At 49.4% G+C, this 26,749-nt stretch overlaps 1 protein-coding gene across 2 annotated transcripts in view; it reads right to left on the bottom strand.

The window, feature by feature from the left end:
- The window catches only part of LOC141162674 (integrin alpha-M-like), a 210,171-nt gene that overhangs the window by 75,566 nt on the left and 107,856 nt on the right, over window positions 1–26,749 (bottom strand). Inside the window, exons 1-3 of one of the 2 annotated variants that reach the window (XM_073649026.1) lie at window positions 18,094–18,186; window positions 3,931–4,061; window positions 3,473–3,621 (exon numbers count right to left, since the gene is read on the bottom strand). In XM_073649026.1, coding sequence (XP_073505127.1) covers window positions 3,473–3,621; window positions 3,931–3,984 — 203 coding nt within the window. In that variant the 5' untranslated portion in view covers window positions 3,985–4,061; window positions 18,094–18,186. Of the gene's footprint in view, window positions 1–3,472; window positions 3,622–3,930; window positions 4,062–18,093; window positions 18,187–26,749 lie in introns of those variants that run through there. The other variant, XM_073649027.1, reaches the window with a different exon arrangement.

The raw sequence follows: 26,749 nt of genomic DNA, 5'->3' as shown, positions 1-26,749 counted from the left end.
GGCACGTGGCAAGGGACGGGGAACTGGACGTGATGGTAATGGTGCATGCAGAGGACGAGGCCGAGGGCAAGTTGAAATTGTGCCACAACAAACACCCACATCTTCTTGCCTGACCTTCCTGTCCCAATTAATAGGGGACCCCAGAACACCACTATTGAACCCAGAGCAGTGTCAAAAGGTTGTTGGTTGGATAGCGGATAATGCTTCCAGTCACTTAGCCACCACCACCACCACCCTGTCTTCCACACGGTCAAGTCTCAGTAGCCATGAGTCTGGACCGCATATTCCTCACCCTGATCCTCCTTCCTCCACCATACCAAGTGCCCGGAGACAACTGATCCCACACTTGGACACTCCGAAGAGCTGTTCACTTTTCCATTTATAGTTTCAGGCCTCTCGCCTGGTCCACTTGAAATGGGGCAAGAGGAGATCGCATGTAGCGATGCCCAAATATTAGAGCAGCCATGGTCACATGAAGGCGACGGTGGAAAAGTGTCGCAAGAGGTGGACGATGATGAGAGACAATTCCCAGAAAGTCAGGAGATGGACCAGGGTGCGGAAGTGGAAGATGAGGTGGTGGATGATCTAGTAACTGACCCAACCTGGCAGGAGGACATGCAGAGCGAGGACAGCAGCACATAGGGGGAGGGAGGCAGAGCACCCCAACAGGCAGGAAGAAGCAGTGTGGTGGCCGCAGACAGAAGGCAGGCAACTGTTCCTCGTAACATCAACACGACGGAAGTTGCCAGTACAACTGTTAGGTCTTTCCGAGTCTAATTGCTTTTTAAAGACTCTGCCGATAACCCCAAAAAGGCCATTTGCACCACAGGAACATGGCAGCAAAGCACCTGACTTTGTGGGCTGAACCCCAGGGTCTAGGAACAGTGTCTGCGGGTGGCACCATTGCTTCTTCCGCTGTTGTGCATGCAAGCCAATCCCCTGTCCATAGTGCATGCGAAGATGCCTCCTGCCCTGCCCTGTCGTTGCACACTCTCAACTAGCACCATCAGCAAGCACGTCCTTGTTGTCTATACCCCAGTCCTTGGAACGCAAGCGCAAATACGCAGCCAACGCCCCACAGGCCACACTACTAAATTCCCACATTTTGTGACTGCTTGCGCTCAAAATATTGCCTTTTAGGCTCGTGGAGACGGAAGCTTTCCACAACCTGATGGCGGCGGCCGTCCCTCGGTACCCGGTGTGCTGTCCCCGCATTACACAAGCACGTGTCCCAAAACATTAGCCATGCCCTCAACAACGCAGTTACCGGGAAAGTCCACCTAACCATGGACACGTGGACAAGTGCTTGTGGGCAGGGACGGTACATTTCGCTGACGGCACACTGGGTTAACATAGTGGAAGCCAGGACCCAGTCGGACCTTGGGACGGTACACATCCTCCCGACGCTGAGGATTGCGGGCCCTAGGTCAATCAGGGTTGCCCCCACAGTCTGCAGCTCCTGCACCTTATCCTCCTCAGCCTCCTCCTCCTCTTCAGCCTACATCTTTGAAATGACCACATCAGTCACAAGCTGGAAGTACTGCAGCACTGCCTCAGCCAAGAGGCAACAGGCTGTGCTGAATCTAATATGCTTAGGTGACAAACCGCACAATGCTGAAGAGTTGTGGACAGCTCTGAAAGGCAGATCTGTGGCTGACACCGCTGAACCTACAGCCAGGCATGGTCATGTGTGACAATGGCCGGAACCTGGTGGCGGCTCTGAGGCGAGGCGAGTTCACACACGTACCATGCCTGGCCCATATGCTTAACCTCGTGGTTCAGGGGTTTCTCAAAACCTACCCGGAGCTGCCGAATCTGCTTGTCAAAGTATGCCGCCTGTGTGCCCATTTTAGAAAGTCACCTACAGCTTCCGCCGCCCTTGCTGTGTTTCCGCAGCGTTTGCAGTTTCCGGCTCACAGACTGGTGTGTGATGTCCCCACGCGTTGGAACTTTATACTGCAGATGTTGGGAAAGATTTGTGAGGGCAGTTGTTGACTACCAGCATCAACAAGGCCATCAGTATTCAGTTCAGACTCCACACATAAGACCTCAGGAGTGGACATGGATGTCAGACATATGACATATGTACCATCCTCCAAAACTTTGAGGACTCCACCAAGATGGTGAGCGGCGATGATGCCATAATTAGCGTCACCATCCCGCTTCTCTGTCTTCTGAAACGCTCTCTGCTCACAATCAAAGATAATGCATTTCAGGCGGAGCACGATGAGATGGAACAAGGAACCATACAGGGTGATTACACACAGCCCAGCCTCATCTCATCCCAACATGGATTGGTTGACAATGAAGAAGAGGAGGAGGAGGAAGAACAGGAGCTAGTTTCATGCGTTATAGATGGTACTACCTGCACAACTGTCATACCATCTGTTCAGGAGGATGGCTTGAGGATAGAGAGGAGGAGGAGGAGAGCATGGTCAGTCATCCTCTTGGTGAGGACACGGAAGTCTTGCCTGTTAGCAGTCTGACACACATGGCTGAGTTTATGTTATGCTGCCTTTCCCATGACCCTCGTGTTCTCAAAATTTTGGGTGACAGTCATTACTGGTTGGTGACACTTCTAGACCCATGCTACAAGGAGAACTTTATATCTCTTATTCCTGAGGCGTACAGGTCTACAAAAATGGGGCAGTGCCAGACGGTCCTTGTTCCGTAACTAATTTTGGGAGCCCTGCCACTTACTGTATGCGCAATAACAGTATAGGAGACCCACTCTTTAGTAATGGGAACAACAAAGCATAGCTGGCTGATGACTCTCTAACAATAGTGAGGGCCGACTGCTAGCCCTTTAAGAATAGTAAAGGCCGCCTGATGGCCCTATAAAAATAGGCTTGTGAATTTCAGAGTCACTCCTTCATAAATGAAACAGGATGTGTCTGATGATATCTCACATATCACATGGCCAGATAAGGTTGTAAAATGTTAAAATTACATTTCCTGGTGAATGCATTTGTCTTGGTTGAAAGCAATGCAAAAGTGCAAAAACGCATCAAAAACGCTACGTGTGAACATAGCCCAAGGTGTAGAGGAGTATTGGTTTTGGTTATTTATTTTGCCTTATATACAAGTCATTACCCTGGAAAGGATGTTCCTTAATATATTTCCCAGGAAAATCCATTTTGGTTTTGTTTTTGTATGTTTTATTGTGAGTCCGTAAAAGTGGCATAATACTCTGACAGTGTTGTTGACAGCAGTGACGTGGTAGTCAGCAATGCTTCCAGGGGTCTTCCTCATGCTGTTCCCATGTCATTTGAGCACTGTTCCCATAGATTTGGGCAATTTTTAGGCCCTCTGCAGACCGCCGGGGGGAGCCGCCTGAAAAATGCTGGAGTTTCCCATAGACCTACATTGGGCTCGTTGCTCGGGTCGAGCACCCGAGTATTCCAATGTGCTCGACCCGAGCAACGAGTAGCCGAGCATTTTAGTGCTCGCCCATCACTAGTGAAGATCTTACATTGCCTCCAGGATGGCCGTGCAGGTCCGCGTTGCTTTTCCTTGCTGATGGGTTATTCCACTTGTCAATGATTTAGGATCTCTTATTTTTGAAAAGTTCATAAAGTCAAAATGCGTTTCAAATTCTTTGGAATATTGCATGAGAGCAAACTGGGGAAATAAGAGAGGAAAAACATGGGTTCACCATCAGGCAGATATTAAAGGATCATTTTAAGAATGAGTAGAGCAGATACGGGAACAGGCCCATGAACCTTTTACCGTACTGCCATCATCTCCATCATGTGCACCATAGAGTGTCTGGACAATGTCCTCAGCATGCAGATCTATGTAAGGAACTTTTCTGCTTCAGTTAACGCATGTGATCTTCCACCAGTTTGTAGCTGGCCAATGTCTAGTGACCTGACTGTAGACTGGTGGAGAAGAAAGTCAGAGACACGGTGATGGTGAAGATCGTGCTACCTGAGTGTTACTGTCACTAAAATCCTCCATTATTGTAGTGACAAAATCCAGCATTAATTGGAAATCGGCACCAGAGATGCTGCCAGAGCCATCGATGAGGAAGGCGATGTCCAGGCCATGGAGAGAGCATTCTGTGGAGAACATGGAGTAATAATGAGAAGATGTGGAAGAGACATCACAAACAACATCGAAATGTGGCAAGTTCCATGAGGGCATGAAAAAGACATCGACAACAGATAGAGATCCAGAAAAAAAATCACAGGATCTAAAAAAAGGAAGAAACATGGAAGTAAAAATACAAATAATAGAGGTATGGACAAAATATGGAAAACAGACGGAGACTCGGAAAAAATACAGGAGCTGATGAAGAATGTCGAAAACAATGAAACATGAGGAGAAGACATTGTACCATAAATATAAATAAAAGATAGAGAAGATGTGGACAAGACTTAGAAAACAGATGGAGACCGAGAAAAACAAAGGAACTAGAAATCAATGGAGGAAACATGAAAGGTGAGGCTATGGAGAGCGAAATACAGATAATAGACAAAAGATGGAGAAGATGTGGACAAGACAGAAAACAGATGGAGTTCCAGAAAACACAGGAACTAGAAAGCAATGGAGGAAACATGAAAGGTGAGGCTATGGAGAGAGGAATACAGATAATAGACAAAGATGGAGAAGATGTGGACAAGACGGAAAACAGATGGAGATCGAGAAAAACACAGGAACTAGAAAGCAATGGAGGAAAAGTGAAAGGTGAGGCTATGGAGAGCGAAATACAGATAATAGACAAAGATGGAGAAGATGTGGACAAGACGGAAAACAGATGGAGATCGAGAAAAACACAGGAACTAGAAAGCAATGGAGGAAAAGTGAAAGGTGAGGCTATGGAGAGAGAAGTACAGATAATAGACAAACACAGAGAAGATGTGGACAAGACAGAAAACAGATGGAGACCGAGAAAAACACAGGAACTAGAAAGCAATAAAGGAAACATGAAAGGTGAGGCTATGGAGAGAGAAGTACAGATAATAGACAAAGATGGAGAAGATGTGGACAAGACGGAAAACAGATGGAGTTCCAGAAAACACAGGAACTAGAAAGCAATGGAGGAAACATGAAAGGTGAGGCTATGGAGAGAGAAATACAGATAATAGACAACGACGGAGAAGATGTGGACAAGACAGAAAACAGATGAAGATCCAGAAAACACAGGAACTAGAAAGCAATGGAGGAAACATGAAAGGTGAGGCTATGGAGAGAGAAATACAGATAGTAGACAAAGATGGAGAAGATGTGGACAAGACAGAAAACAGATGGAGACCGAGAAAAACACATGAACTAGAAAGCAATGGAGGAAACATGAAAGGTGAGGCTATGGAGAGAGAAATACAGATAATAGACAAATACGGAGAAGATGTGGACAAGACAGAAAACAGATGGAGACCGAGAAAAAAACACAGGAACTAGAAAGCAATGGAGGAAACATGAAAGGTGAGGCTATGGAGAGAGAAATACAGATAATAGACAAAGATGAAGAAGATGTGGACAAGACAGAAAACAGATGGAGATCCAGAAAAACACAGGAACTAGAAAGCAATGGAGGAAACATGAAAGGTGAGGCTATGGAGAGAGAAATACAGATAATAGACAACGACGGAGAAGATGTGGACAAGACAGAAAACAGATGAAGATCCAGAAAACACAGGAACTAGAAAGCAATGGAGGAAACATGAAAGGTGAGGCTATGGAGAGAGAAATACAGATAATAGACAACGACGGAGAAGATGTGGACAAGACAGAAAACAGATGGAGACCGAGAAAAACACAGGAACTAGAAAGCAATGGAGGAAACATGAAAGGTGAGGCTATGGAGAGAGAAGTACAGATAATAGACAAAGATGGAGAAGATGTGGACAAGACAGAAAACAGATGGAGATCCAGAAAAACACAGGAACTAGAAAGCAATGGAGGAAACATGAAAGGTGAGGCTATGGAGAGAGAAATACAGATAATAGACAAAAGATGGAGAAGATGTGGACAAGACAGAAAACAGATGGAGACCAAGAAAACACAGGAACAAGAAAGCAATGGAGGAAACATGAAAGGTGAGGCTATGGAGAGAGAAGTACAGACAATAGACAAAGATGGAGAAGATGTGGACAAGACAGAAAACAGATGAAGATCCAGAAAACACAGGAACTAGAAAGCAATGGAGGAAACATGAAAGGTGAGGCTATGGAGAGAGGAATATAGATAATAGACAAAGATGGAGAAGATGTGGACAAGACGGAAAACAGATGGAGACTGAGAAAAACACAGGAACTAGAAAGCAATGGAGGAAACATGAAAGGTGAGGCTATGGAGAGAGAAATACAGATAATAGACAACGACGGAGAAGATGTGGACAAGACAGAAAACAGATGGAGACCGAGAAAAACACAGGAACGAGAAAGAAATGGAGGAAACATGAAAGGTGAGGCTATGGAGAGAGAAATACAGATAATAGACAAAAGATGGAGAAGATGTGGACAAGACAGAAAACAGATGGAGATCCAGAACAACACATGAACTAGAAAGCAATGGAGGAAACATGAAAGGTGAGGCTATGGAGAGAGAAGTACAGATAATAGACAAAGATGGAGAAGATGTGGACAAGACAGAAAACAGATGAAGATCCAGAAAACACAGGAACTAGAAAGCAATGGAGGAAACATGAAAGGTGAGGCTATGGAGAGAGAAATACAGATAATAGACAAAGATGAAGAAGATGTGGACAAGACAGAAAACAGATGGAGACCGAGAAAAACACAGGAACGAGAAAGAAATGGAGGAAACATGAAAGGTGAGGCTATGGAGAGAGAAATACAGATAATAGACAAAGATGGAGAAGATGTGGACAAGACAGAAAACAGATGGAGACCAAGAAAACACAGGAACAAGAAAGCAATGGAGGAAACATGAAAGGTGAGGCTATGGAGAGAGAAATACAAATAATAGACAAAGATGGAGAAGATGTGGACAAGACAGAAAACAGATGGAGACCAAGAAAAACACAGGAACTAGAAAGCAATGGAGGAAACATGAAAGGTGAGGCTATGGAGAGAGAAGTACAGATAATAGACAAAGATGGAGAAGATGTGGACAAGACAGAAAACAGATGAATATCCAGAAAACACAGGAACTAGAAAGCAATGGAGGAAACATGAAAGGTGAGGCTATGGAGAGCGAAATACAGATAATAGACAAAGATGGAGAAGATGTGGACAAGACGGAAAACAGATGGAGACCGAGAAAAACACAGGAACTAGAAAGCAATGGAGGAAACATGAAAGGTGAGGCTATGGAGAGAGAAATACAGATAATAGACAAAGATGGAGAAGATGTGGACAAGACAGAAAACAGATGGAGACCGAGAAAAACACAGGAACTAGAAAGCAATGGAGGAAACATGAAAGGTGAGGCTATGGAGAGAGAAATACAGATAATAGACAAAGACGGAGAAGATGTGGACAAGACGGAAAACAGATGGAGACCGAGAAAAAAACACAGGAACTAGAAAGCAATGGAGGAAACATGAAAGGTGAGGCTATGGAGAGAGAAATACCGATAATAGACAAAGATGGAGAAGATGTGGACAAGACGGAAAACAGATGGAGACCAAGAAAAACACAGGAACTAGAAAGCAATGGAGGAAACATGAAAGGTGAGGCTATGGAGAGAGAAGTACAGATAATAGACAACGACGGAGAAGATGTGGACAAGACAGAAAACAGATGGAGACCGAGAAAAACACAGGAACGAGAAAGAAATGGAGGAAACATGAAAGGTGAGGCTATGGAGAGAGAAATACCGATAATAGACAAAGATGGAGAAGATGTGGACAAGACGGAAAACAGATGGAGACCAAGAAAAACACAGGAACTAGAAAGCAATGGAGGAAACATGAAAGGTGAGGCTATGGAGAGAGAAATACAGATAATAGACAAAGACGGAGAAGATGTGGACAAGACAGAAAACAGATGGAGATCCAGAAAACAAAGGAACTAGAAAGCAATGGAGGAAACATGAAAGGTGAGGCTATGGAGAGAGAAATACAGATAATAGACAAAAGATGGAGAAGATGTGGACAAGACAGAAAACAGATGGAGACCGAGAAAAACACAGGAACTAGAAAGCAATGGAGGCAACATGAAAGGTGAGGCTATGGAGAGAGAAATACAGATAATAGACAAAAGATGGAGAAGATGTGGACAAGACAGAAAACAGATGGAGGTCCAGAAAAACACAGGAACTAGAAAGCAATGGAGGAAACATGAAAGGTGAGGCTATGGAGAGAGAAATACAGATAATAGACAAAAGATGGAGAAGATGTGGACAAGACAGAAAACAGATGGAGATCCAGAAAAACACAGGAACTAGAAAGCAATGGAGGAAACATGAAAGGTGAGGCTATGGAGAGAGAAATACAGATAGTAGACAAAGATGGAGAAGATGTGGACAAGACAGAAAACAGATGGAGGTCCAGAAAAACACAGGAACTAGAAAGCAATGGAGGAAACATGAAAGGTGAGGCTATGGAGAGCGAAATACAGATAATAGACAAAAGATGGAGAAGATGTGGACAAGACGGAAAACAGATGGAGACCGAAAAAAAAACACAGGAACTAGAAAGCAATGGAGGAAACATGAAAGGTGAGGCTATGGAGAGAGAAATACAGATAACAGACAAAAGACAGAGAAGATGTGGACAAGACAGAAAACAGATGGAGATCCAGAAAAACACAGGAACTAGTAAGCAATGGAGGAAACATGAAAGGTGAGGCTATGGAGAGAGAAATACAGATAACAGACAGAAGACGGAGAAGATGTGGACAAGAAACTGTGACACCCCAGGGGTCTGGTTGCCACAGTGATAGAGATATTACGTCTGAGAGCAGGTGGGAGGTCTCTTGGTCAGGGATCCTGTGCATGCCACACCTCCTGCCCAGTCCTGGGAGGGGAAGAACTTCCCCTATATAAACCTATTGCTGAGGCAGGGTTAGTGAGTAGAGAAGAAGTAGAGACAGAGAAAAGAAGCAAATATAGGAACAGAACATCAGGAGCTCTGTGGGAGCAGTGTTACAAGGAGTCAGGGGCTGGCAGCTGCAGAGCTCGCCCTGACTGAGAAGATTTCTTACCGGACCCGGAGTCCGAGGCTGTGGTGACTAACTCCTACCCAGCAGCAGAATCCGTCAGGCAGGGGATTCCAGGTCCTCTGGCCAAGAAACCCGAAGGCCCCGAGTCACCGGCCATACGGGTGAGCACCACACGGTACACTGAGGGACGTGGGCTACTTATACCCGCCTCTAGCAAGGTAGCCAGAAGAGTACAGTTAGTTTGGGAGGCCTACAACTCCGCCTGGCCAGGGGAGATCCCATCTGCTCAAGGACTGACCAGGCCCCAATCGCTAGCCAGTACTCCGGGAGGGTCTATCTTTGTCACCAGTAAAGACCCTGAACTACACCGTACCGTCTCCGAGTGGTTCCTGCTACCCCCATCATCCACGTCGGCTGCCCTGAGGCCATACCCCTCCCGTTGGGGGTTATACTATCACGCTGCACAATCCTACCACCGGCCTCAGCGGTCTGCCCTGCAGCAGCAGCTCCTTAGCTGTACTCAACGGGTGGCGTAGTCGTCCAACATCTACCGCTGATACATCGCCGCTCAGTTTGACTCCCTGGGCACGGACCGGGTCACCGCCACGAGACTACAACCCTCAACAGATCCGGCTCCGGGTAAGCTCCCGCGTGCGCAACGCAGCGCGACACAGGCCCAGGGGCGCGTCAACTTTTGGCGTAGTCGGCAGGATTTCGTGCCCGCAACCACCGGGTACTGCGTGCCTGAAAAAGACTGTTCAAACTTACCTGTGGTGAAGATTCCCGCCATCCGGCGCCATCTTCAGCCTTCTTCCCGCCATCGGTGAAGATTCCCGCCATCCGGCGCCATTTTCAGCCTTCTTCCCGCCTTCCGTGGAGTTTTCCCGCCGTTGGACGCCATCTTGAAGACGTCGCGCGGGAAGAAGAGGGGCGTGGACTCCGAAAGCGCTCGAGAACTGAAGCCCCGCCTCACGTCCGGACGTCGCGTAAGGTCCTGGAAGGAGCCCAGCAGACGCCGACGTCACAGGAGCGCGACGGAAGGTCCTCAACCCTGACGATCTACTGCGGAGCCGCGGCCTACGGAAGAGGATCATCGCAAGGTAGGCCACGGTCCACTAGGGGGGAGGAGGATGTCGGATACGGAGGAGAGCTTCACTGCCTCAACCCCCGCCAGCGCCACCGCTGCTGCAGTCATGCCTTTCACCATGCCCTATATCCCGGGAGCGGCCTGGCTACCCCAGTACTCAGGGGAGTCACATACCCTGCATGACTTTAGAGAAAAGCTGGATAGCCTCTTCCAGGTGTACCCCCTCACAGAAGAGCAAAAAGTGAGCATCCTGGTGGCCCAATTAACTGGGGCAGCCCGAAGGGAGGTAAAGTCCTGGCCACCTGGGGGGAGGACTGTCGCAGGGATACTAACCCGGCTGAGGGACACCTTTGATACCCGCACCTCAGCCGAGATCAAGCTTAGATTCTACGGGTGCAAGCAGCGAACACACGAGAGTATAAGGGACTATGCCCTGAACCTACAAGAGGCCCTGAGAGCCATTAAGCAGACCGACCCTGACGGCGTGGGAGACGAGGACAGGCTGTTGACTGAACAATTTATAGAGGGTTTATATTGCAATGCCCACCGAATCCAGTTGCGGGCAATGGCCTTACAGGACCCTCATCTGGGATTTGCACAGTTCAAGGACAGAGCCATCCGGGTGCTCCGAGAACCGGCACCAGGTGGCGTTATGACCGACAGACGCCCCACTACCACTTACCACCAGGAGGCGGCACCCTTGTCGGCAGGGCCTGTGGGAGCTGATGCGCAGGCTTTGAACAATGACCCGGCTCCAGACCTGCACCATCAGGTCCAAGAGCTAGCTAAAAGCGTTGCTGCGCTAACCCGAACTGTGCAGTCTTTACAGGTTTCCACTCCAGGGAAGATCCAGCTGGCATCCGGACCGGAGGACATCCCGTGGCGTCGACCAAGGAGGACCCCACCGGCCAGAGGGAGACCCAGCGACCGATACAACGAGGACGGACGACCCATCTGCCGCCGCTGCAATCAACCCGGACATATGGCAAGGTACTGTCCTTTAAACTGGCACAACCTGGGGTAGAGGGCCAACCCCCAGGAAAAAGATCACCAGGCCCATCGAACTGGCGCGACAAATATGTGGGAGGACGTCCAGTCTTACCCGTGGTACTGGATGGCATTCCTATGAGTGCCCTACTGGACACCGGGTCACAGGTCACCACCATCCCGTACGTGCTCTTCAAGCAGTACTGGAATGACTCGGATATCACCCGCTACCCTGACGACGACTTGAGTATCATCGCCAGCAATGGTCAGCCCGTGCCACAGATTGGATTTAAAGAGGTGACCATTAAAATCGGTAGAGTCGAACTGGCAGCACAGGGACTGATCATTGTAGACATTGACAAACACGAGAGTCACCCAAAGATAACTCTAGGAACTAATGTAATTGAAAATTGTCTTGCAGAGGTGATTTTCCTTTTACAGCAGGTTGCAAAGAACGCCAGCTCCGGCCAGCAGCGAGTGCTCCAGAAAGAGATCCGGGCACTGATGCGACGGCAACAGGTGGAACTCTCCGGCGGTGAGATTGGTAGCGTGAGAATGTGTGACCCTTTCCCTATTGCCATGCCCCCAAAAAGTGAAATGATGATTTGGTGCCGGGCAGCTATTGGTCTGAGAGGTAGAGATTACCAGGCAATGGTAGAACCAGTTTACTCAGACAGTAGGCCCACCATCTTGACAGCACGGGGGGTGGTTAATGTACGCCATGGGAGGGTGCCCGTTCGCATAATCAATATCGGGAAGAGGGAAGTGTACCTGCCCCGGTATGCCACGCTAGCCAAATTATATACCATTAACCAAAATGCTATACAATCTGTGGAACCCTTGCCTCCATCTCACCCGGAGGAAGGTAACGGCTCTAAGAAAACAATGGAGGACTGGTGTCAGCAACTACATTTGGGTACTGACTCCACTCCCTCACACCAGAAACAGGGAGTCTATCGGGTGGTTCAAGAGTACGAGAGAGTGTTTAGTAAACACCCGTTAGACTTCGGGCGAGTCAAGGGGGTAGAACACCACATCCCCACGGGAGACCATCCTCCCATAAAAGAGAGGTATCGACCCGTACCCCCTGCACACTACCAACACGCCAAGGGGATGCTTAGAGACATGAAGGAGGCTGGGGTGATCAGGGATAGCTGTAGCCCCTGGGCAGCTCCACTAGTCTTAGTCAAAAAGAAAGACAACACCATGAGGATGTGTGTAGATTACCGGAAAATCAACCGTATCACACACAAGGATGCGTACCCCTTACCAAGGATAGAGGAGTCTTTGGCTGCTTTAAGATCTGCTAACTTCTTCTCTACCTTGGATCTCACTAGTGGGTACTGGCAGGTTCCTGTAGCAGAGGCGGACCGGGAGAAGACCGCATTCACCACCCCGATGGGACTTAGCGAGTTTACCTGTATGCCGTTCGGACTCTGCAACGCACCAGGAACCTTCCAACGATTAATGGAGTGCTGTCTGGGCCACAGAAACTTCGAGACGGTCCTGTTGTACCTGGACGATGTCATCGTATATTCTAAGACTTATGAGGACCACCTGAAACACCTGGCGGAAGTGTTCGAAACTCTGGCAAGCTACGGCCTAAAGGTGAAACCCTCCAAGTGTCACCTCCTGAAACCAAAGGTGCAGTACCTGGGACACGTGGTGAGCGCTGACGGAGTGGCTCCCGACCCTGATAAGATCACCGCAATTAAGGAATGGCCAAGTCCCTCCAGTGTAAAGGAAGTGCGGCAGTTCCTCGGGTTGGTAGGCTACTACCGCAGGTTCATCCCCGGTTTCACCAAAAAGGCAGCTCCTATGCAGGACCTCCTGATAGGCCAGTCCCGGAAGGCCAAGAACCAGAAGCCGCCCTTCAGATGAGAGAAGTTGGAAGAAGAGTCCTTCCGCCAGCTGAAGATGGCCCTCACGGGGGATGAAATCCTGGCGTACCCGGATTACAGCCAGCCCTTTATCCTCTACACCGACGCAAGTAACATCGGGCTAGGAGCCGTGCTGTCCCAGATCCAGCAGGGGAAAGAGCGAGTAATCGCTTACGCCAGCCGAAAACTGCGACCCACCGAAAGAAACCCTGAGAATTACAGCTCATTTAAGCTAGAGTTCCTGGCAGTGGTGTGGGCAGTCACCGAACGCTTTAAGCACTACCTCGCTTCTTCCCGGTTCGTCGTGTACATGGATAACAACCCGTTGACACACCTGGACACGGCAAGACTCGGTGCCCTAGAGCAGAGATGGATGGCCCGCCTGTCCAACTACGAGTTCACCATCAAATACCGGGCAGGACGCTCCAATACCAACGCGGACGCCCTGTCCAGGATGCCAAACCTACCGGACGTAGGAGAAGATCCAGAGGGACTGGAAGAAGTCGAACTCCCCGCGTTTCACCGTCATGGGACTATCCAGTATTCCCATCGGGTAAGGAGTAAGCAAGGCGCTACGCTTAACCCCTTACCTCACTACAACTGGGCGGAAACGCAAGACAATGACCCTGCCGTCCGGCTGGTGAAGGAGATGCTGACTCTCCCAGAGGCTCGCCTTGACCCAGACGCTCCGGAGGAAGCCAAGCAACTGTGGGCAGAAAAGAGTAGACTGTTCCTTTACAAGGGGAAGTTGTGCCGCAGGATGGTTAACTCCCGGACGCATGAACTAATCTGGCAAGTAGTGGTGCCACGACGAGACGCAGCCATGGTGATGGAGGCATACCACGATGGAGCTGGGCATTTCGGATGGAAGAAGCTGGAGTTCCTGCTGCGCGGGCGGTTCCATTGGGTAGGCATGAGGGGAACCATCGAGAGGTGGTGCAGAGACTGTGGCCCGTGCAACCTGAGGAGGAAGGACCATGCCAGCCAGAAGACTCCCCTGCAGTCCATCATCACCCGGCAGCCGTTGGAACTGGTAGCCTTGGATCATGTAAAACTGACCCCAAGCAGAAGTGGCTACGTCTACGCACTAACCATCGTGGATCACTACTCCCGGTTCTTGGTTGTCGTCCCCGTCAAGGACTTAACAGCTCGAACAGCAGCTAGAGCCTTCCAGCAGCATTTCTGCCGTCCACACGGGTACCCGGACCAAGTGTTGACAGACCAGGGACCTGCCTTTGAAGCGGAGGTCTTCCAAGAATTCTGCACTCTGTATGGCTGCCGGAAGATAAGGACGACACCCTATCATCCGCAAACTAATGGACTTTGTGAGAAAATGAACCAGGTGGTGATAGATCTTCTGTAAACATTGCCCCTGGAAGAACGCAGTCTGTGGCCTGAGAGGCTGCCCGACCTAGTGGACCTATACAACCACATCCCGGTAGGTTCCACCAACTGTACCCCGGCTTACCTGATGAGGGCAAGACCTGGGAAGCTACCTGTTGACCTGGAGATGGGAGTCCTGACACCCGAGGACACTTCACCAGAAGCAGACTGGGACACAGAGAGGCAGCAGCAGTACCGGAAAGTACAGGAGAGCGTGGAGCGAAGTCTCTGTCAAGCTAGGGAAAGACAAAGGAAAACTTACAACCAGTATGCTCCCGCTGTTCCCCTGGTACCCGGAGAGCAGGTCTTGAAGAGGAAAAGGCGGCTCCACAAGTTGGACGACCAGTGGGAGAAGGACCCGTACATCGTACTGCCTCAAGCCACGACAACCCAAAGGTCTGTACCATCAGTAAAGACGGAGGGGAAACCACAACCATTGTATCCCGGGATCACCTGAAGAAGTGTCCCGAACAGCTACGGAACCCTGAAGAGGAACAAGAAGACCCTCGACCCGTAGAGGAAAGGGAAGATATGGTTAGTACTGTGCTCGGAGACTTCCCTCGGTCTTGGACTCAAGTCAATGGCGCAGTTGTGGTACCCGTACTCACCTTCCTCCAACCAGCATCCCAAGCACCTATGGAGCAACAGCTAGAGCTGGAAGAACAGCCGGTCCAGGAGGCAGAAGACCCCACACCAGCAGACCAGGAGTATCAACCCTCTGCTTATAGTGAACCTGCCATGCCTCTAGTGAGCCAAAGGGCCCGTGGACAGCTGCCCAGTTTACCCTTGACAGTTCCTACACCCTGTAGTTCGGGGCTAGACAGTCAGCTCCGTAGGTCCACTAGGGCCACTAGAGGCCAGTTACCCGCACGATGGAGGATTTGAAGTGTATAAGTTGTTTTATTTATGGTTACCTGTTTTTCTTGTTGCTTGTAAATAATTATGTGTTTCTAGTTATTTTTAGGAGTCCTTGGTGGATTTACCTGGAATCCTTGTACAATTAGTTGGAGCGTAACCCAGGATGGACTAAAAGACTGATAAGGACTCGGGGCAGGACAGACCCCTACCTGGTTACGTCTCCCTGTTTTGGTGAAATGGACACCTTTGTTTTCTTCAAAACTGCACCCGGTTGCGGACACGCCGTAACCATCTTTATGTGTTTTTCTTATTGTATTATTATTGTTTATACCTTGTTATGTTTTTTTCTAAAAATATGTTTAGTCCCGGAGTACTAAAGTTCACTAGGGGGGAATGTGACACCCCAGGGGTCTGGTTGCCACAGTGATAGAGATATTACGTCTGAGAGCAGGTGGGAGGTCTCTTGGTCAGGGATCCTATGCATGCCACACCTCCTGCCCAGTCCTGGGAGGGGAAGAACTTCCCCTATATAAACCTAGGGCTGAGGCAGGGTTAGTGAGTAGAGAAGAAGTAGAGACAGAGAAAAGAAGCAAATATAGGAACAGAACATCAGGAGCTCTGTGGGAGCAGTGTTACAAGGAGTCAGGGGCTGGCAGCTGCAGAGCTCGCCCTGACTGAGAAGATTTCTTACCGGACCCGGAGTCCGAGGCTGTGGGGACTAACTCCTACCCAGCAGCAGAATCCGTCAGGCAGGGGATTCCAGGTCCTCTGGCCAAGAAACCCGAAGGCCCCGAGTCACCGGCCATACGGGTGAGCACCACACGGTACACTGAGGGACGTGGGCTACTTATACCCGCCTCTAGCAAGGTAGCCAGAAGAGTACAGTTAGTTTGGGAGGCCTACAACTCCGCCTGGCCAGGGGAGATCCCATCTGCTCAAGGACTGACCAGGCCCCAATCGCTAGCCAGTACTCCGGGAGGGTCTATCTTTGTCACCAGTAAAGACCCTGAACTACACCGTACCGTCTCCGAGTGGTTCCTGCTACCCCCATCATCCACGTCGGCTGCCCTGAGGCCATACCCCTCCCGTTGGGGGTTATACTATCACGCTGCACAATCCTACCACCGGCCTCAGCGGTCTGCCCTGCAGCAGCAGCTCCTTAGCTGTACTCAACGGGTGGCGTAGTCGTCCAACATCTACCGCTGATACATCGCCGCTCAGTTTGACTCCCTGGGCACGGACCGGGTCACCGCCACGAGACTACAACCCTCAACAGATCCGGCTCCGGGTAAGCTCCCGCGTGCGCAACGCAGCGCGACACAGGCCCAGGGGCGCGTCAAAACGATGCCACATATATCAGCCGTATGTAATATGCCTTCCTCACTCAGAGACTCACAAATTCTTCTTATCTGGAGCCTTTTCAGCGAGGAATCAGTGGTTGTCATCTTGGTGCACATTTCACAACACCTTTAGAGTCAAGTTTATAAGAAGCCAATTACCTTCTAAGCTTCGATGAGTGAGCGTGGTGGGTGATACTCGGATATCACTCGAGTATCTGGGTGCTCGGATGGGCTGGGCACTCACCTAGCATCGGGCGGTGCTTGGGTTTAATGCTCTAATCCTCGCCCCGCGTGTTTGGTGCCTGTTACACGGCCTATAAGCGTGCAGGGATTGCCTGTGTGTCACTGTAATGCCGTTGCCATCTCGGTAGTGGCAGTACTATGATTGGCTGGCCACATCTCTTATCAGAGGTTATAAAAGGACAAACGACGCCTGGCTCGTCACACTGGCGCCATTGCACAGCTCAGGGACAGTGGTGAGTGGAGGGAGAGAGTAGTTGTCCAGGCCTGTGTGTGCACAGTGTCATTAATCAGAGTCCTCAGGTGGTGATACTGTTGCTGATGCTGAACCATCATATTAATAGTCCTTCTTAGGGCTAATCCTGTGCTTTGCTGTTTCAATGCGATACATTCTGCATTTAGCCTAGGGACAGCTGCTGGAGCAGGTAGAGCGGCTGAATATGAAGAGAACTGATCCAGCACTTCAGGTAAAGTCAACATGTTATTCCATTAGTATTCCAACAGTAAAAACATACAGTTTTAATTCATAGTTTTGATGCCTTCAGTGTGAATGTACAATTTTCATAGTCATGAAAATACAGAAAAATCTTTAAATGAGAAGGTGTGTCCAAACTTTTGGTGTGTACTGTAGTTCAAAGGAAAATCTACATCATCAAATGGATGAATGTATCATACGAGGAGAAAGTCCCAAGAGAAATATTCAAAGTCCTGGTTGACGCGTTTCAAAGTGATACTTCTTATTCATAACCTAACTGAATACAGCCTTTAGGCAGGGATTAGGGCTTTGCATTCTGTTGCTAAATATATAGCTGTTGCAGGTGACCACATTTTTTTTGGTGAAAAAATTGGCTGTATTGTCATCCACAGAGTTTAACCTGCTTTGTGTGAAATTACAGTGGTTTGAAATTTATAAAAAACACTTGGCCTGCTACAGGTGACTACATTTTTTTGTTCTAAAAATTGACTATTTGTGACGCTGAGTTACTTTTCACGGCTGGCCAAGCCGTGAGACGGGATAGTCAAGGAGTCCGAAGTCAAAGCCAGGAGGGCACATCATAAACAGAGGGAAGAGGCAAAGGCGTAGCCAGGTAACATACCGTACATCAGAATACCAGGAGGAAAGCAGATCAGAGCAGAAGGGGTTAAACAGACGGATGGTTAGAACAAGGTCCAAGGTCAGGCAACAGAAGATCAATAAACATAACTCAAGGCACAGAGAACAAACCACACACACTAGCTGAATGTACCTCTGGCAGAGATCTGGGGGAAACAGCTCAGTTAAGTAGCCTGGCATTCAACTGGAATAATGAACACCTGAAGATAGCCAGTGCTTCCCTGTCTCAGGTTGGACAGCCGAGCTGTCAATCACCACACTGACAGCTATTGCACGCCCCTGTACCAGATTGGATGGTCGAGCTGTCAATCACAGTACTGACAGCTACAGCACTCCCCTGTACAAGATTGGACGGCTGAGCTATCAGTAACTGCATCCCAGACACAGTGAGGGGTGGAACCGTGACACTACTGTCATCCATACAGTTTAATCTGCTTTGTGTGAAATTACGATGGTTTGAAATAAAAAAAAAATGCTTTGCCTGCTACAGGTGACCACATTTTTTTTTTATTACATATTTTTTTACTTTCAATTAATCAAGGGACCTAGGAATTCAAAAATGCGTAAAGCGTGCGGTAAGGGACGGGTAAGTGAAAGTGCTGATGATGGTGCACACAGACGCCATTGAACGTGCTAGAGTGCAAGCAACATGGCCATCCATGACACATAGCTTCCTGCCCCACTTTGCAGGGAGGCATGGGACACCACTTCTGAAGTCACACCAGTGCATACAGGTGGTCGGTTGGATAGCAGATAATGCCTCCAGCATGCTTGGGAGCACCATCCAGTCTTCCACACAATCCAGTCTCACCAGCCAACAGTCTGGATCACTTAATCCTCACCCTGATCCTCCTTATTCCTACAATGTCAAGTCCCAGAAGACCAGTGAGCCCACACTAGGACACTCCGAGGAGCTCTTTACATCATCTTTTTTTGATTGTGGCCTCTCGCCCTGCATGTTCCAAGAGTGACAGGAGGAGATGCTGTTTAGTGATGCGCAAAACTTAGAGCAGCCACGATCACAAGAAGATGACGGTGGGGAACGGCAAATTTTGTCTAAGGATGTAGATGATGATGAGACACAGTTGCCGATAAGTCATGTTGTTGTTAAGTCACCAAGTCAGGAGGACCAGGATGCGGCGGTGGAAGACAAGGTGGTGGGTGACAAAGTGACTGACCCATCCTGGGAAGCTGGCATGCAGAGCAAGGCCAGCAGCGCTGAGGGGCAGGGATCGGCAGCACCGAAACAGGCAGGAAGAGGCAGTGGGGTGACCAGAGGGAGATGGCGGGCAACTGATCCACAGAGCACAGACACTCGTGAATTTCTCAGTCAAAGAGTTAGATGTTAACCAGTCTGGGACTTTTTTAAAGAGAGTTCTGAGGCAAAAATAGTCATTTGGAACCTGTACCATGCCAAGATCAGCAGGGGCCTGACCACTAAGAGCCTAACCACCACCAGAATGATCAGGCACATGTCATCTAAGCACTCTACCGGGTGGGCCGAACACATAGGTCCACAATTGGTGCCAGTGGGTGACACCACTGCCTCTTCCCCTGTGCTAGGTGCTTCCAAATTCCGTGTCCATGACTCTGGCCCAGATGGCTCATGCCCTGCACCTGTCCTTGCACATCTTGAGGCACCATCATCAGGCACTTGTCCAAGCACAGCATTCAGCTGTACCTACCCCAGGCCTTGAAACGAAAAAGAAAGTTCCCGCCTATCCACCCACAAGCCCAAACGCTAATCAGGCACATTTCCAGGCTGCTTGCCATGGAAATGTTGACGTTTATGATTGTTGACACGGAAGATTTCCGCCAACTCATAGCGGTCCCAAGCGACCACTCTTTCTCCCAGAGTGGCGTCCCTGCCTTGTACCAGCATGTGTCCAAAAACATCACCTGTGCCCTTGCCAACGCACTTACTGAGATTGTCTACTTAATGACCGACATGTGAACAAGCGCTTGTGGCCAGAGATGCTACATTTTGCTGACGGCACACTAGGTAAACATTGTGTAGACCGGGGCCGAGACCCACCCTGGCACGGCACATGTGCTACTGTGGTGCCCCTGCGGGTTCAGTCGCCACAGATGTACTGCATCTTACTCAGAGGTGTGGTATCTCACTCTCGGGTAAGAAAGGAGTACTGCCCGGGACCCTAACACCTGTGTTACGCTCGCGCCCGGACTGACTGGCGTGAGCGTGATTAGTGATCCCACTGGACCATGAACCGAGGAGTGCCTGGAGGGGCGTAACTAAGTATCAACCCGGTCCGACCAAGGTCGCACGGCGGCTCAGTCGACTCCGTGAACCAGGGAGGAACCGAGCAGAGGGACCAGGTGCGACTCCAGGTCAGACCCCGGTCACAGTTGTTGACTCACACCGGGGAATGCAGGAACAGGCAGGTTAGCTGGTATGCAGACAGGTGGGTACTGGCAGGTACGGCTGGTATGACGGGAGGTGGGTACTTAGCAGGCACGGCTGGTATGTAGGCAGGTGGTTACTGGCAGGCGCGGCTGGTATGCAGACAGGCGGGTGCTGACAGGCACGGCTGGAATGCAGACAGGCAGATACTGGCAGGTATGAACGCAGGCTGGATAGGGACCAGTACAGACTGGGATACGGGAACAGAGCCGCAGGTGCGGTGGACTAGCAGAGCAAAACCGCAGGAGCGGTGAAGAAGCAGAACGGAGCAAAACCGCAGGTGCGGTGGGCAAGCAGAGCAGAGCACAACCGCAGGTGCGGTGAGCAAGCAGAGCGGAGCAAAACCGCAGGTGCGGTGAACAAGCAGAGCAGGTGCGGTGAACCAGCAGAGCAGAGCAAAACCGCAGGTGCGGTGAACCAGCAGAGCAGAGCAAAACCGCAGGTGCGGTGAACAAGCAGAGCGGAGCACAACCGCAGGTGCGGTAAGCAAGCGGAGCAGAGCAGAACCCCTGGAGCGGTGAACAAGCAGAGCAGAACAGAACCGCAGGTGCGGTAAACAAGCGGAACAGAGCGGAACCGCCGGAGCGGTGGACAAGCATAGCAGAACAGAGCAGAAGGTGAAGGCAGACAGGACAGGGCTCTGTTCACATGGAACAGACTGGAAAATAAAGGAAGATGGTTAAAACACAGGAGGTAGATACGGAGGCAGGGAAAGGGGACAAGCAGAACCAGATACACACAAGGTACTTACAATGAAGTAGTGAGTGGACACAAAACTCACAACCAGGAGTACAGAGACAACGAGTTGGAGTTAGTTGCAGGTTCAGACACTGCAGGAAAAGGGAAGGTACGGACATAGAGAGAAACAAGTAACGGTCGAGGACACTGTTCAGACAGGAACTGAACCGGGAACAAGATACAGGAACGAGCCTGGGAACTCAGCCTCCAGGGTGGCTGAAACAGACTAGAAGTCAGAGATACAGGTAGCGGCCCTGGGTACTCAGCCCCCATGGTGGCGGAAACAGACTAGAAGTCACAGGTACAGGAAAAGGCCCTGGGTACTCAGCCCCCAGGGTGGTGGACAGACTAGAGTCAGGACAGGACCTGGCACCTCAGTTGCAAAAGACAAACTGAGTGAAAGTGTTGCTCAGGCCCCTCCTACTGGGTGTAGGGGGTTTAAGTATCCAGTGACTCACAGCAATAGGCTGGGGATGCATTAGGACTGTGCACAAAGTAGCTATAAGAAACAAGCAGAAAGCCGCGCCGACGCCATAAGCAATCAGACAAGAGACATGGACAGAGCAGGTACTGGAGCAAAGAGTGTAGCATGGACTGACAGGTAAGATTGCGGTCTTGCATGGTGGGAGGTTGTGCACCATGCAAGCACGCCGCCAGGGATGTTACAACCTGCATCCAACACTACGCTACACTACTCCAAACCAGCAGGAGGGGAAAGATGCGTCGCTTCCCTTCTGAGCCCTGTCCCTGGCTGGAGTGGGGGGAACCAAAGTAGGGGGAACCATGTAGTGGGTGTGGGTGGAGGAAGAAGATCAGGGGAGCATTGAAAGAACTGATATAAAATGGGTTGGAACATTCTAGAGAGGGTAGAGCCAGAGAGAGAGTCATAGGAAGAGTTGGGAGCAGGAACTCTGCAGGAGCTATGCTCAGGGAACTGCGGGCCTGAGTGAGGAGGCCCAGGAGAAGGAGAGAAGGAAGGAACGGGAGCAGAGAGAAAGGCTCCAGGAGTAAAGAAGAAAGGATCCCAGGGGTACTGGCTAGTGTTGAGCCACCCCCGTAGTGTTCGGGTTCGGTTCGGTTCGTCGAACACCGGGATGTTCGAGGAACTGTTCGTCAAACTGTTCGTCGAACACCTTAGAACACCGTCGAACACCGTTAAAACCAATGGCAGGCAAACAAAAACACATAGAAACACATAGAAAACACCTGCAAAGGTGTCCAAAAGCTGACAAACTGCTCAGAAGACACTCTCTTTAAAAAAGCCGGCCGGCAAATTCAGCAGCGGCATACACCGGTACCCGACAATTTAGACAAGAAGGAATAGAGCTTCACACATAGATTAGATAGATAGAAACATGTCAGTCACACATATAAGAAGCACAGTGACAGTGTTGGTTACTGCACTTGTCATTTAGTGTAAAGGATTTATTAAAAAAAATATTAGTGTTTTCATGCACCGTCTCTTTAAAAAAGCCGGCCGGCAATTCAGCATCTGTACCCGACAATTTAGAACAGAAAGAATAGAGCTTCACACATAGATTAGATAGATAGAAACATGTCAGTCACATATATATGAAGTACAGTGATAGTGTTGGTTACTGTACTTGTCATTTAGTGTAAAGGATTTATTTAAAAAAATAATAGTGTTTTCATGCACTGTCTCTTTAAAAAAGCTGGCCGGCAATTCAGCAGCGGTACCCGACAATTTAGAACAGAAAGATAGAGCATCACACATAGATTAGATAGATAGAAACATGTCAGTCACATATATATGAAGTACAGTGATAGTGTTGGTTACTGTACTTGTCATTTAGTATTAAAATAAAGGATTTATTATTAAAAAAATTGGCGTGGGGTTCCCCTTAATTTTAGGCTCTAGCGGAGGTTAAGCAGACGGCTGGGGCAGATGTTTGAAGCCTGGGAAGGGGGTAATACCCACGGAGCTTCCCAGGCTACTAATATCAGCCCCCAGCTGAATACATAGCCTTTACTAGCTATTAAAATGGGGGACCCCCCCAAAAAAATGACGTGGGGTCCCCCCTAATTTAATAGCTAGCAAAGGCTAGGCAGACAGCTGGGGGCTGATATTAATAGCCCAGGAAGGGAGCCATGAATATTGGCCCCCTCCCAGGCTAGAAACACCAGCCGTCAGCCGCCCCAGAAATGGCGCATTCATAGGATGCGCCAATTCTGGCACTTAGCCTCGCTCTTCCACGCTGCCCTGGTGCGGTGGCAGGGGGTAATAGGGTTGGGGTTGATGTCAGCTTATAATGCCAGCTGACATCAAGCCCAGGTTAGTAATGGAGAGGCGTCTATAAGACACCCCCATTACTAACCCCATAGTCAAAGTTAAAAAAAACACAAACACCCAGAATAAAGTCCTTTAATTGAAATAAAGACACAATTCTTTATTGTTCTAAATTAAACCATACTTACCATCACGCCCATTCCAGCTGAAGCCAACGATCTCCTGCAATAAAAGAAAAATAATAAAGCAACATCATCCTTACCTTTCCATGGTTCCCACGACAGCTTCAGCTCTGCTACATCGAGATGACAGGCTGGACCGCAGCAGAACGCTGCCATCCAGCCTGTCATCCCACAGACACTGAGAAGCGCAGGCTTGCTTGCGCTGCTCAGCGTCTCTCTGTGACGACATCCAGATGAGCCGAGTTCATGTCCAATGAACTCGGCTCACCTCATGCACGTCACTGACAGCGTGGGAAAATTCTCACGCTGAAGCGCTGATTGCAGGAGAATTTTCCCACGCTGTCAGTGACGTGCAGGAGGTGAGCTGAGTTCATTGGACATGAGCTCACCTCATGCACATCACTGACAGCGTGGGAGAATTCTCCTGCACTCAGCACTTCAGCGTGAGAATTTTCCCACGCTGTCAGTGACGTGCATGAGGTGAGCCGAGTTCATTGGACATGACCTCGGCTCATCTGGATGCCGTCACAGCGAGACAGTGAGGAGCGCAAGCATGCCTGCGCTTCTCAGTGTCTGCGGGATGACAGACTGGATGGCAGCGTTCTGCTGCGGTCCAGCCAGTCATCTCGATGTAGCAGAGCTGAAGCTGTCGTGGGAACCATGGAAAGGTAAGGATGAGGTTGGTTTATTATTTTTCTTTTATTGCAGGAGATCGTTGGCTTCAGCTGGAATGGGCGTGATGGTAAGTATGGTTTAATTTAGAACAATAAAGAATTGTGTCTTTATTTCAATTAAAGGACTTTATTCTGGGTGTTGTGTTTTTTTTAAATACTTTACTAGAAATTCATGGCGGTCATGTCTAATACTGGCGTGACCCCATGAATTTTGGGCTTGGGGCCAGCTGATAATACCAAGCTGGCCCTAACCCCTTTATTACCCAGTGAGCCACCGCACCAGGGCCCTGGATGAGTTGGGTACAGCGCCAGAAGATGGCGCTTCTATGATCGCGCCATTTTCCGGGGTGGCTGCGGACTGCAATTTGTAGCGGGGGTGGGGCCCAGAAAGCTTGGACCTCCCTGCGCTGCAGATTCCAGCCCCCAGCTGCTTAGTTGTACCTGGCTGGACACAAAAACAGGGCGAAGCCCCACGTACTTTTTTTTTAATTATTTCATGAAATTCATGAAATAATTAAGAAAAAAAGGGCTTCCCTATATTGTTGTGTCCGGCCAGGTACAAATAGGCAGCTGGGGGCTGGAATCCGCAGCGCAGGGAGGCCCAAGCTTTCTGGGTCCCCCCCGCTGCAAATTGCAGTCCGCAGCCACCCCGGAAAATGGCGCGTTCATAGAAGCGCCATCTTCTGGCGCTGTACCCAACTCATCCAGGGCCCTGATGCGGTGGCTCACTGGGTAATAAAGGGGTTAGGGCCAGCTTGGCATTATCAGCTGGCCCTAAGCCCGAAATTCATGGGGTCACGCCAATATTAGACATGACCACCATGAATTTCTAGTAAAGTATTTAAAAAAACACAAACACCCAGAAAAAAGTCCTTTAATTGAAATAAACACACAATTCTTTATTATTCTAAATTAAACCATACTTACCATCACGCCCATTCCAGCTGAAGCCAACGATCTCCTGAAATAAAAGAAAAATAATAAAGCAACCTCATCCTTACCTTTCCATGGTTCCCATGACAGCTTCAGCTCTGCTACATCGAGATGACAGGCTGGACCGCAGCAGAACGCTGCCATCCAGCCTGTCATCCCGCAGACACTGAGAAGCGCAGGCTTGCTTGCGCTCCACAGTGTCTCTCTGTGAGGGCATCCAGATGAGCCGAGTTAATGTCCAATGAACTCGGCTCACCTCATGCACGTCACTGACAGCGTGGGAAAATTCTCCTGCACTCAGCGCTTCAGCGTGGGAGAATTCTCACACTGAAGCGCTGAGTGCAGGAGAATTCTCCCACGCTGTCAGTGACGTGCAGGAGGTGAGCTGAGTTCATTGGACATGAGCTCACCTTATGCACGTCACTGACAGCGTGGGAAAATTCTCCTGCACTCACCGCTTCAGCGTGAGAATTTTCCCACGCTGTCAGTGACGTGCATGAGGTGAGCTGAGTTCATTGGACATGAACTCGGCTCATCTGGATGTCGTCACAGAGAGACGCTGAGCAGCGCAAGCATGCCTGCGCTTCTCAGTGTCTGCGGGATGAGAGGCTGGATGGCAGCGTTCTGCTGCGGTCCAGCCTGTCATCTCGATGTAGCAGAGCTGAAGCTGTCGTGGGAACCATGGAAAGGTAAGGATGAGGTTGCTTTATTATTTTTCTTTTATTTCAGGAGATCGTTGGCTTCAGCTGGAATGGGCGTGACGGTAAGTATGGTTTAATTTAGAACAATAAAGGATTGTGTCTTTATTTCAATTAAAGGACTTTATTCTGGGTGTTTGTGTTTTTTTTAACTTTGACTATGGGGTTAGTAATGGGGGTGTCTTATAGACGCCTCTCCATTACTAACCTGGGCTTGATGTCAGCTGGCATTATAAGCTGACATCAACCCCAGCCCTATTACCCCCTGCCACCGCACCAGGGCAGCGTGGAAGAGCGAGGCTAAGTGCCAGTGTTGGCGCATCCTATGGATGTGCCATTTCTGGGGCGGCTGACGGCTGGTGTTTCTAGCCTGGGAGGGGGCCAATATTCATGGCTCCCTTCCTGGGCTATTAATATCAGCCCCCAGCTGTCTGCCTAGCCTTTGCTAGCTATTAAATTAGGGGGGACCCCACGTCATTTTTTTGGGGGGGTCCCCCATTTTAATAGCTAGTAAAGGCTATGTATTCAGCTGGGGGCTGATATTAGTAGACTGGGAAGCTCCGTGGGTATTACCCCCTTCCCAGGCTTCAAACATCTGCCCCAGCCGTCTGCTTAACCTCCGCTAGAGACTAAAATTAAGGGGAACCCCACGCCAATTTTTTTAATAATAAATCCTTTATTTTAATACTAAATGACAAGTACAGTAATCAACACTGTCACTGTACTTCATATATATGTGACTGACATGTTTCTATCTATCTAATCTATGTGTGAAGCTCTATTCTGTCTGTTATAAATTGTTGGGTACAGATGCTGAATTGCCGGCCGGCTTTTTTAAAGAGACGGTGCATGAAAACACTATTATTTTTTTTGATAAATCCTTTACGCTAAATG

This window comes from Phyllobates terribilis, unplaced genomic scaffold, assembly GCF_046119375.1.
Source record: "Phyllobates terribilis strain yellow unplaced genomic scaffold, ASM4611937v1 Scaffold_9__5_contigs__length_417890890, whole genome shotgun sequence".
Classification (NCBI taxonomy): Eukaryota; Metazoa; Chordata; class Amphibia; order Anura; family Dendrobatidae; genus Phyllobates; species Phyllobates terribilis.
Note: the sequence above shows the minus strand (reverse complement) of the source record. Positions and strands in the feature narration are given on the sequence as shown.